This window comes from Sesamum indicum, linkage group LG5, assembly GCF_000512975.1.
Source record: "Sesamum indicum cultivar Zhongzhi No. 13 linkage group LG5, S_indicum_v1.0, whole genome shotgun sequence".
NCBI lineage: Eukaryota > Viridiplantae > Streptophyta > Magnoliopsida > Lamiales > Pedaliaceae > Sesamum > Sesamum indicum.
In genome coordinates, this window is record NC_026149.1 from 18,399,226 (window position 1) to 18,411,393 (window position 12,168).

The 12,168-nt window shown below is 30.7% G+C and overlaps 2 protein-coding genes across 5 annotated transcripts in view; one reads left to right on the top strand and one right to left on the bottom strand.

Moving 5' to 3' along the window:
- Positions 1-2,993, top strand: part of LOC105162925 (nucleoid-associated protein At4g30620, chloroplastic) — a 9,920-nt gene extending 6,927 nt beyond the window's left edge. Inside the window, exon 8 of one of the 4 annotated variants that reach the window (XR_847881.2) lies at positions 2,659-2,993. The gene's annotated coding sequence lies outside the window, so the exon portion shown is untranslated. Of the gene's footprint in view, positions 1-2,233; positions 2,387-2,658 lie in introns of those variants that run through there. The other 3 variants (XR_002287159.1, XR_847880.2, XR_847879.2) reach the window with 3 other exon arrangements.
- On the bottom strand, positions 375-7,967 carry LOC105162924 (serine carboxypeptidase 24). Its single transcript, XM_011081097.2, has 9 exons — positions 7,460-7,967; positions 2,943-3,050; positions 2,685-2,780; positions 2,472-2,564; positions 2,290-2,375; positions 1,795-2,195; positions 1,569-1,664; positions 817-922; positions 375-729 (listed from the first exon to the last, which is right to left on the bottom strand). Exons 1-9 carry the CDS (start codon positions 7,716-7,718, stop codon positions 586-588), a joined length of 1,389 nt encoding a protein of 462 aa, XP_011079399.1. The 5' UTR covers positions 7,719-7,967; the 3' UTR covers positions 375-585.

Sequence of the window (12,168 nt, forward strand, 5' to 3'; positions counted from 1 at the left end):
TATAAGGTTCTGGTAAAATGGACGTATTTTTATTTGAGGTAAGTACTTGAGAAATTCTAAGGAACTCTAAGATAGTTAACTTTGGAATTCAACATGATACTTGAAAAAAGAATTGACAATCACCTCTTACAAACTTGATATGCATAATAGTTAAAAGTTAGAAGAAACATGTCCAATAAATTCTGTATTATGAATTGAAGTGATAGCTCCCAAATTGTCAATAGAAAGATAAATTTAGATAGTTGCCTCCCAAGAACTATTTGAAAGAAAATTCCCTTGAATTGGTAAGCATAGCTCTGTCACTTGCTCTGTGCTTTGGACTTATCTAAGTACTTGTATTAACTACATGTTTTTATTAACATAATTTCTGTAGATAGCAACAAAAGATTGATACCAGGTTGATGTAACTGAATCATAACTTAGCTTGATATCAATCAAGAATTATAATATGTAACTTAAATACAATTGGGATAGAATGATCCTATACATCTCTCTATTTTCCTTATGAAGCCATAACCAATTGTCTATGACAATAAGTTTCTCGATATTAGATTATTAGGTTCTACATTTGTGACACAAAGCCCTTCAAGAGTTTGGTAAGTCTTTCCCAGACAAGAATGTCCGAAAAAGTTCAAAAGCTCTCCTAGGCTGAAACAAAGGAACCTCATGGCCAGCTCCTCTGACTGTTGCAAATGTTAGTCCATCATAGACCTCAGTCCATCCCCCAACCTGTAAAATAAATATATAATCAGTTCTAGTTCTTGCATTCTATGTGTTTCAGAGAAAGAATGTTTTAATTTGCATAAATATCTCTACCTGGCCGCCAGAATACCAAGGGTACCATGGGGTTTTGATCTTGAGATTGAAATGACTTAAGGAAAACCTAGTTGCAGTCACCGGAACAACTGAATCTGTGTCCCCACTGCATTATTGACAAGCAATCCCCACTTTTAGAATATTATGGTCGTAAAAGGTCAGAAGAATAAAATAAAATAAGACAGTGCCAAAAACAGTTCTAGTTGCAGTGCCTTATGTTATGCACTACCGAGGCATATACATTAGGTTGAAATGCGAATTAATATACTAAATACCAATTTGAAATGGACTCGTAAAGTTTCATTTAAGCTTGGTTCATTAACAGAAGAAACCAAAATTGAATATGATTTTCCATTTGATAAGCCTTGAAGGTTACCTCGATTGGTTCTAGAATGATAAAATATGTATAAAAGAATAAAACTTCTTGAGCATGATGCACATTTGGCGCGAATTAAAGCTCGTTTGGACTTGATTCGATTAATTATCAAATTAGGATCAAAGATAATTGTCGAAGCTCAAGAAATTGGAACATGCTTCAACAATAATGTATTTGGCCCAAATAGTTTTGTTCATACCCCAATATATATTTTGACCTAAAGAGTGAAACGGACAGTGTAAGACGTAATCTACATGCAAAGTATTTGCAGTTTAACACTTGGTCAAAATCTTTACTGAGTATTATCTTCTTCTAAAACAATCTCACTTTGTGTAAATTTTCTGAGAAAATATATTCAGGGGGCTTATGGTAGTACCTGAATACCCATATTCTAAGCCCTCCAGCTATCAACTTTTTGTAGGTGGGGAGCATTGAAGCCTCAGAGTCTTTCCAGTTCCTTATAAGCACATCACTGTCATGTAGATAGTTAAACAGATTATCATCCAATGATAATTCTCTGTTCTTGGCCTCTTGAGCTTAAGATTTGATGAATTTTTCTTGTTTAACTTGCCTCTATGCACAAATCATATTTAACCAAGTACCTGCAAGCTGTCCATTTGTATGGAATCCCTGTAGAATTGGCATGCAACGCCTTCTGTACATCCTGCCTGTTGTAGTATTTCTCAGCATAGTTCTCAGTACACGGGTCGTATCCAGAAAATCTTGGGCTTATAAGAGTGTTCTTTAGGCGTGGAGAACGGTTAGTTTTTTCCCCTGATGAGTTGCATGTTGGAGTGTAGATACTGTACTGATCAATCTTACCAAATTCATGGTTCATAGCATAATTGATAGCATCATCACATTTCTGAGAAGTGTTTGTCGATCTGAAATTGCATGAAGTCATTATTGATTTATATGTTTGATCTGATATGATAGAGTGGCTCCACCAATATGTTACGGTTCCAATGTTATCATAGTAGTTGTCTGTAACTGCATTTCCAACCTGTATATACGTTTCACATATAATTGATTCTACGACAGTTTATGATTATGCCACCAGGAAAATATGGAAATTGTTGACATAGAAGTGAGCTTACGATGAATCCTTTCAGATTGATGATTGGATGAGAAGATCTGTTATTATAGTCGTATATTTTCTTTGCTAACTGGGGGACGTAATGCCCTGTAGAAGCATGATATTTCATGCAATTACACAACTGAGGAATATATGATTACTCCAAGGAAAAATATTCTTGCAAGTATGTTGATGTATATCTACCTGCATAACTCTCTCCAGAAATATAGAAATCTCTGTATCTGTACTGTGGAAATCTATGCATCCATCGTATGAGGAAAACGAGAGCATCCTGAGCTGGTGTCAATAAAAAAGATTCACAACTAGATCACTTGCTTCACACACAAATACCTGTTTGTATATTTCTAAATAAATGTTGAAACACTCACAGAAGGGGGTGTTTCCAGACATGAATACCTGTCCTTTTGTCCCCAGAATCCTTGAGATTGGAGCTTGTGTTTGTGTAAGAAAAACCAACGCCAGCCGGTGATTCAAGAAAAAGAATATTTGCCACTGTAAGTACGCAATGTTCAGACAGGTAAATGTGTGTTCCTCTGCTGTAACTATTACCGGGATTGGTTTAAATTAATTGTCGCTTTATTGGTTTAAATAACACGTTAGATCTACATAGCAAATGATTTCAATTTACTATTATCTGTTGACTGTTCTCATTACCTCTATTCCACGAGTATTTGTTCAAATACAACGACGAGCCGGTCTTGTTTATTCTGAATGGTCCTATTTCTTCTGATGCTCCATATGCCACCGACGAACATCCAGGTCCTGAAACAAAGACAATTTCTACAATCAAAACAACGATAACATTTATGAAAAACCAAACTCCTGAATCAACTTCCTTCAGGTACTTCTGCATGGGTCCTTCCCTGTGCACTGATTGTGATGTTGTGAATTGATCGAACTTCATGTTGTACATCTTCTTTGTACAGTATCACATGCAGGTTTTTCATGACATACATATATGTGATGTAGAAAAGTACAGCAGCTGCGGCTGGAGTTAAGACATACATATATGGTTATAGCCCCAATCGTTGCTCTCGTCCAAAGCTCGTCTACTTTTAGAATGTCCAAAAACAAGGTTCATTTTTGTTATAACAAATGTTTTTCTGACATATAATCTCTCAGCGCGACAACGATTGTTCGTTGGTTTTCAGGAACCGTTTTGAGGGCGTTGATGCGAAGATATATAATATGGGGGTCAGCAAGTAGCAAATCAACCAAACCAGAAAAAGATGTAGAAAACCCCAAACAAGAAAACCTGTTATTTTATCTGAAAGCAAAGCAGTTCTGCTGGAAATTCAGACAACCCGTTGTGTATCTGGAAGCAAAGTGGTTTTGCAAAGACCATATTTCTTGCAATATCAAAGTGTTGCAGACAATATGATATAGCATATAACTGAAAAATTCGATTTTGTCTATACGAGTTTGTACCCGCATGAGCTGTGAGCCGTTGGATCAATATGATGCCGTCAACCCACATGGGCAGCGAGCAACTGCACTAATACGTGTCGATCTCATTGCATGTGATTAAGCGACTGAGTTCACATATGTAACGAATCTATACGGGAGACATCACCAGGTCCAGTATAGCAACAAACACGAACTAGTTATTCTATAATGGACTGAGAATATTGCATCCGATCATGGGGGCAAATATGTCTTTTCACCTCCCATCATCACCTTTATGCTAAATGGACTGAGAGCAACAGATATTGACTAATTTGCAATTAAACCCTTTTGAGATAAGTAGTCTATCATTTTTTACCAACATTGTAATTTTCAAAATTTGATGGAAAAACTATACATGTAATGCAGCTTGCACCAAATAATGCTCAACAGGAACGAAGAGCTGTTCACAAATCTCTGTACGTAATAATTAACATTATATGAAGTCAACTGGTTTGCTTTCCCTCTTTACTTCACTATCAAAACAGATACATATAATAATAATAATAATAATAAGGGTAAATCATTCACACCTTTTGAAATTGGTTTAAATGGACACATACTCTCAATTTTTTTGCGAAATTACAGATACATCAGATTAGAGGTATTCGTATAACATATTTTATGGAATGTTTGTATAAAGTTTTGTTGTTGAATAGAGGGTATTTATAATCATACTAACTACAATCTTAAGTGGTATAATTGTAATTTTATAAAAATCGGAGTGATATAATTATAAAATACCACTTATTATAAATCGGAGTGGTATCATACTCCGAATTTTATAATTTTTCATCGATAAATACGTTTTCCAGCTTATTTTGTGCAATAAGTACTAAAGAATAAATTTTTTTTTATAATTTTAGTCTCATAAGTATAAGAACGACAATTTTGGTCATGTATCCCTTTTGACAAATTTGTCCTTTAATTTTATTAATTTCGCACATTGCGCGGACAAAAAAGGCTGGAAGTCGCTAATATAGCAAAAAAAAATAAAAATAAAAAATGCACGTAACCAATTTAATTGGGTAAACTTTTCTAGCCATTTTAGAAAACTCGATTATACTCAATATTTAAAGTTTTTAATATTATAGGATAAAATTATTAAAATAAATTCATAAATAATTAAAATTGCCACGATGTGCACGGGACTAAAATTACAATTTTTCCTAAAAAATAATTGCAGAGAATTCAGTAGCTGCCAAAAGGGCTTCTGCTTTTCTGGAAAAAAAGAAACCATAAATCCTTCACTGTTCATGAAAAAGAAATAACAAATCAATCCTTAATGTCGACTCTGAAAGTGACAAGCAGTGCATTTTTATGAAAGAAAGCAGGGGTTTCGCTAACATGCGCTGGTGGTAGATGGGGGTGGTTTCGTAGTTAAAAGAGAGGTAGGTCGAGCATGGAGAGCGACTTGCAAGGGACGATCATACGCGCAATGCAACACTGCCAAGAGTGTGGGGTTTTGTTTAGATGGGATTATTAATTACTAATTGAGCCACGGAGCATACTCGATTTATGTGCATACTTTAATTTTTTATTATATTTATTTAATTAAATAAATAAGAAAAAAATGAGACAAATCGTTTATTAAAACTGCTAAAAATATTTCAATTTTAAGTGTACGTTAATAGAACAAATCAGGGTAAAGAGGTCGTTATCGATACTAATATATATTAAAAAAGGGGAAAAGTATTATTTTAGTCCGCTAAGTATGTTTAATGTTAATTTTAGTCCGATAACTATGTCCATTTTTGTTTAGATCCAGTAACTTACGAAATTGCTTACTTTTAGTCATCTGACAGATTTTCAGACAATTTTACCCCTATGAGTGCATATAGACTAAAACTGCCTTTCAAAAGTTGCATATGAGTAAAATTGTCCGAAAATCTGCCAGAGGACTAAAAGTAAGCAATTTCATAAGTTACTGGATCTAAATAAAAATGGACATAGTCATCGGATCAAAATTAAAATTAAGCATATTTAACAGACTAAAATAATATTTTTTCCTTAAAAAAGAGGAACGTTTCATAATTTGTGACACCACCATCAATTTTTTACTCTATTGATAATACCCGTAACTTAGTCTTTTGTTCTTTTATTTCTTTATTGAAAATGTATTATATTGATATGTATTTTATTCTTATTTATTTTATATTTTAAAATATGAAAATTTATTTTTTACATGCATGTAAGGATTACGTATAATGATGGTTATTTTATATATGAAAAAGACAAATTACAAAGGCTTCCCCTAAAATTTATTATAATTATAAATACTCATTTATTGTTTGAAAATTATAAATACTTCCTAGAATTAACAGTTGTCTAACAAGCGATAACCCATTATAGAGATATTAATTTATTAGACGACTGTTAATTCTAAGGATTATTTATAATTTTTTAAATAAAAATATATTTTGTAATTATGACAAATCTCATTGGACACTCTGCTAATTTACCCTAAAAAAAATGTACTAAGTTAGTCAAAACACATATTTCCACCAAATTAGTTGCTCTAAAGTCTCTATTACTTAATAAATAGTATAAATGTTTTTGTTTACAATTGTGGAATATTGAATTAATTTGTTACTGCAGAAAAACTTACATTGATGAACTCCATTATTAAGAAACTATTTTTTATTTTGATTTTCACTAAAAACTCCAAATACTATGAGAATACTATGATGGTGTTTTTTCTTTTTTAAATTGGGGCTTGCATTGTGATTGACTGAAAAAGATGATGTGGTGAAAACATAGTCTGAAGTTATGGAACTAAAACGAAAATGGTCTGAAGTTAGGGGACAAAAATTGCCTTTAAGCCTTTTATTTTTAGCCAATCACAATGCAAGCCCCAATTTAAAAACTCAAATGCCTGGCATGTGACTTTTTTCCGGCGAGTGACTCAACTTTTCGATCAAATTTGTACCGAAATTGAGATTTTTTTAGTTTTACGGGACCAAAATGAAACCCTAGTAACTTAGGGGACTAAAATGAGAATGACCTGAAATTAAGTGACGAAAATAGCCTGAAATTAAGGGACGAAAATAGCCTTTAATCCAAGTTTGAATGTGTTAAATGAAATAACCAATCTAATCTTATAACATGATAAAAAAGCAATTTTAGTTGATATATATATATATATATATATATATGTAGAAGTGGAGCAATTAAAATCACACTCAAATACTCAATTTAAAATCACATATATACAAGAAAATTCAAGATGCAATTATGATCAGGACGTAATAAGGGTAAATTACAATGACTTTTTCTAAAGGTAAATTAAAATGACCTCATCTAAGGTAATTATGAATGCCCAATTGTTATTTGAAAAATCATAAATACTATGTGATCCTTAGATGGATGTATGAAATTGTCAATTTTGCCCTTAATGTATTTTAATTTTTTTTTAAAACCTTACAAAAAAAAATCAAATGAGATGGATGAAAAAATTTTTAAAATTATAAAAAATTATCCACTTACTCCATAATTTTTTTTAAAAAAATAAAATAAAGTTATAATTTTTAATCTACACGAGTATTTTGATCAATTCAACATAAAACATGGATGAAAACTTAACGGACTGAGCTAATTGTTAGATAGTCGTTAAAGTATATCTATTTCGTTAACCTTAATTAACCATAGTATTAATTTTCCTTTTTTTTTTCCCGAGAAAAATCAAAAGAACAACAAAAAAATTAAAAAAAAGAGGGGGAAAAACTGACCTCCATTGAGCCAAAGAACAAGAGGCTTTGTGTGAGCATTACTGGTAGCCTCCGTCAGCCAATAGAACAGCGCGCGCCCTTGTTGTTCATTGACAGTGACGTAGCCGGAAAACTGCGAGAAATTCACGGGCGGCTGGCCGGGAAGCGCCGATATCCGGTCGAGTTCTTGGTCTGCCGGCAGTGCGGCGAGAAGAGCAGTGAGTACAGAAGAGGAAAGGAAGCATAGCAGAAGAACATGAGGTCTAAGCAATACTTCCATTGGCAGTGCCAGCTAACAACGTTGAATATGTATGTCTCTTTCTGTGTGTATATATAATTGAAGAAACAGTGGTTCAGAGAAGTCGTAATAATGATGCAGCAATGATAGATAGGGTAGAGTTAAACTCTCTCCACACTTGCCACATTAATACCATTTCCTTGCAGTCTGGTAATCAGTAATGTGGGGAGAGAGAGAGAGAGAGAGAGAGAGAGAGAGAGAGAGAGAGGTGTTTGTGAAGGCATTTATGGGCTGTTAACCAAGAATTGATAGAGGTTCATACACATGCATGCTGCCTTATATAGGACAATTCCACCTATCCTCTCTCTCATTCTCTCTCTCTCTCTCTCTCTCTCTCTCTCTTTACGTATATAGGTGGTCCAAATCCAATGCATGTGTGAAGAGGAGAAAGTGGAAACGTTAATAGAATTAGATATTTTTTTTTATTGAATCAATTGTAATTAGATTACGAATTTTAATTATCAACAATTAATATATATCAATTATTAATATAAAATATGTATAATCAATGAATATGGAACTCTCAATCCATATTACAAAAAATTTGGTTGTCCCTTAAATTATATTATAAATTACTGACATAAAATTCATAGTAAATTAATATTATAAACCACGGTTAGATAACATAAGATGTAAAAAATTAAATTTTCATCAATGTAAAAAATTAATTTTTCATCATGATTAAATAATATTCACTATGATACTATTTATGATCAAAATATTTGCTACTATTTTTAGCTGTAGCAAATATTTTGATTAATTTGACTTATAAAACAAAATTAATAATTGTTACGCAGCAATAATTAATTAATATTAATTTTTTAACTTTTAATTATGATTATTTATAATAATAAAAAGTCATATTTATCCGAGTGTCATTAATGGCAACTAAACTAAATTAATGGCAACTAAACTAAACTTCATTGTACGAGAATTAAAATTTGTGTTTAGTAGATTTCTATAGTTTAGCATATAGATAGGTTAGATATATATATATATATATATATCTGCTACAAGAAAATAAATTTTTTAGATTGCCATTATTATATAATGAGGGGAAAAATTTAAAATAATTAGGGGTTGGTTGATCATGCGTAGAGTGCATTTATTTATTTTTTTTATAATTTTTTTTACAATTTTAAAGTGAACCCCAAATCTTGAAATAATAACTGTGTGGAAAAGGGGAATTATTTGTTTATATTTGCTTTAGTGATAATTCAATTGATTTGTAAAAATTATTTGGTAAGATTCGGAAGATGTTTGACTCATTCGGCCGGAGCCTATCCCAATAATGGATCTTTGGATTTGATTATATATATATATATAGGAAAAAGTATTATTTTAGTCCGCTAAGTATGCCTAATTTTTATTTTAGTCAGATAATTATATCCATTTTTTTGTTTAGGTTCAATAACTTACGAAATTGCTTATTTTTAGTCCTTTGGCAGATTTTCGAACAATTTTAGCCCTATGAATGCATATGGACTAAAACTGCCTTTCAAAAGTTGCATAGGGGTAAAACTGTTCGAAAATCTGCCAGAGGACTAAAAATAAGCAATTTTGTAAGTTAATGGACCTAAACAAAAATGGACATAATTATCGGACTAAAATAATACTTTTTTCCTAATATATATATATATAATATTATTGTCTTAATTACGATAACATAATGTTATTATTTATTCATAATTGTTGAATAATTAATTAACTGAATTATGATTAATAACATCTAGATATTGTGATTATGACTTGTACAAAAAATAGATTTATTTGATTGAACATGATTGACAATATATTTTAAACAAGTCAAAATTGAAACATTCTATATACATACATATACAAGAAGAAATATAAGTTTTTATTATAATATATTATTATAATTAAAAGAAAAAAGATTATGGTGGATCTAACAAATTATGGCTGCGCAACGAATATTATCCATTGTTTCTGCAAGTAAATTTAAAAAATTTACTACAGTTAAAACATAGTAAATATTTTGGCCATAGAAAAGATTATAGCAAACGTTGATTAACCATTGTCAAAACTTAAATTTTCGCACAAATATTTGTTTTAATGTTGTCGTAAATAGTAATGATTTACTATGGTTTTTAAGTCGTGGTAATTTATAATATATGTAGAGAATAATTAATTTAATTTTTTTTATAGTGGTATATGATTAGTTTTATTAATTATATTTATTAAATTAAAATCTATCAATTACATATTATTTTATACTAATATAGAAAAGAAAGGTCATTTTGACTCATAAAAGACGGTAATTAATGACACAACCGTACCAATTTTTTATAATTTTCAACAATGCATCAACTGATAAGATAAGTGACTTAATCCACTTCTCAAGTTTTAATAAGTTAATTTCTTTTCTTTCTTCTTTCGATGTGGGATATATTAATTTATATATTTATTTTTATTTATAGTATAATATTTTAAAGTGTAAAATATTTATTATATGCATTTAAGAATAACATGCTATGGCTGCTAGTTCATTATTAAAAAAAAACTATGTATCAATGGTTGGATTCAAACTAATTATGACTACAAAAGCTAGTTTATTTAAAACAAGCTATATATCAATAGTTGGATTCAAACTAATTATGGCTACAAATTTGAGATCCTAAAAATACTTTTTGAGTTCCATAAGGATAGAATTTGTTTTAGTATCATGACTATAGTATGTGTCGCTTTTAGTCACATAAAACTCATAATCACGTATTTTTAGTCCCAAAAAGTCACATGCGTTCTGGTTTTGAAATTAAAAAGATGGTGTTTGAAACTAAAAAAGTGTTGTAATTTTGGGATTAAGAAAGCCCAAAATTATATTTTTTAGGACTAAAAAGACGTGACGTTGAATTTTATGAGATTAAAAGCTTTACTTGCCACAATTACGATACCAGAAAAAAAATTCTACCTTTATTTTATGAAATTAAAAAAATATTTTACCCCCTAACCCTATGTCACTCAAATTGGGCTTAATGCCCACAATTTTTTTTTTTTTAAGCATTTAAGTCCAACTTATATAATTGAGATAGATTTTCAATTGGTTGACAATAATGTCATTCTCAACTTTTGGAGTGGTTACCATTTTGGAATAAGATACAAAGATTTTGTTACTTACTCTTTCTGTACAATATTTTTGTTTGGTTCTTCCCCACAAAAACAAAAAAGGTGTGTTAATTAAATCCAAAAATACTATTCACAGTACAGAACAAATGCGATGTTTATTATCAATAGCAATAAATCACAATAAACATAAATTAGTCATGGCTGTATAATTATTATTGACCATTGTACATGCAAAAGAGACCAAAATATTAATCCCAGTTCAAAATCATAAAAAATATTTTGATTTTGCTTGACTGTGATTTTTCATATACTACAAAAAAGAAAAAAAATAAAATTCGTAATGGCTTTTTTAGAACGGTCAAATATGGACGGTCTTTGTATAAATATGGATCGGATAACATTTGCTGACGTCATAGTTTTATCCGGCTGAATTTCATATATTTGGAACGGTCACAGGAGTTATAAAGACCATTACAAAATTGTCGTATGGGTAAAGCCGTTACAAAATCCAGACCGCTACTAGTTGGAATGACTTTTGGAATAATTGAAAATTATGTAACGGCTTTTTTTGAATCGAAAGATAGTCGTCTTAAAATTAGTAGAAGAAGCCGTTCCAAATATTTATTACGTATTGAAAGTTACAAACACCGCTACAAGTTTTGACCGTTGCAAAATTACAATGGTTTTTGGAATGGTCTTGTTAGACTTATAACGGCTAACTAAATAATTAAGAAGAAATTCCAAATGGCATAAATAAAATTATTTTAAAACGTAATATGTAAAGAGACTTATAAATTTGGAATGATCATCAATTTAAAATGGGAGATACAAAAATCTTTCCAAATTCGGGTAGTTTGATTTGGGCACTAGCTCAAAATGTAGAGGAAAATTAAAATTTTGGAACGGTCATTTTACAAGGTCGTTCGAAAAATTGGCCCGATAAATTCATTTTGTGGAAAAATAAAAAAATATTTGGAGGGTGTCGAAATTTTAAACGACTGTTTCAAGATTAGTGACAAACACCGTTCCAAATACATTTAATCAAATTTGGGATCTTATGTTGTAAGGTACGATATATTAAAATTCGTGAGCTGAATTCTTACCAAAATTAAAGACAAATAAGATTGTGTCCATTTGATCATATCTAATGGCCTGACTTAAAATCATATGATCTGATTAAATGATACACCAAATTGAAAGACTACGTTTATATTCTGAATATGATATCTCGAGATTCATGTACAAAATTAGTCCAAAACTTTCATTACAAAAAAATACGGGATTTGAGGCAGTAATGGGCACGAGTTTTTCAAAATTTGGAACATTATAAATAAAGAAATAATTTAAA

What these genes read in the sequence shown, in the direction of transcription:
- LOC105162924 (XM_011081097.2), bottom strand. Translation starts at nt 7,718, where the DNA reads ATGGAAGTATTGCTTAGACCTCATGTTCTTCTGCTATGCTTCCTTTCC. An exon ending in TTCTGGAGAGAGTTATGCAG is followed by an intron (nt 2,376 to 2,471) that starts GTAGATATACAT and finishes ATGCTTCTACAG; the next exon opens with GGCATTACGTCCCCCAGTTA. An exon ending in TCAATCTGAAAGGATTCATC is followed by an intron (nt 2,196 to 2,289) that starts GTAAGCTCACTT and finishes ACGTATATACAG; the next exon opens with GTTGGAAATGCAGTTACAGA.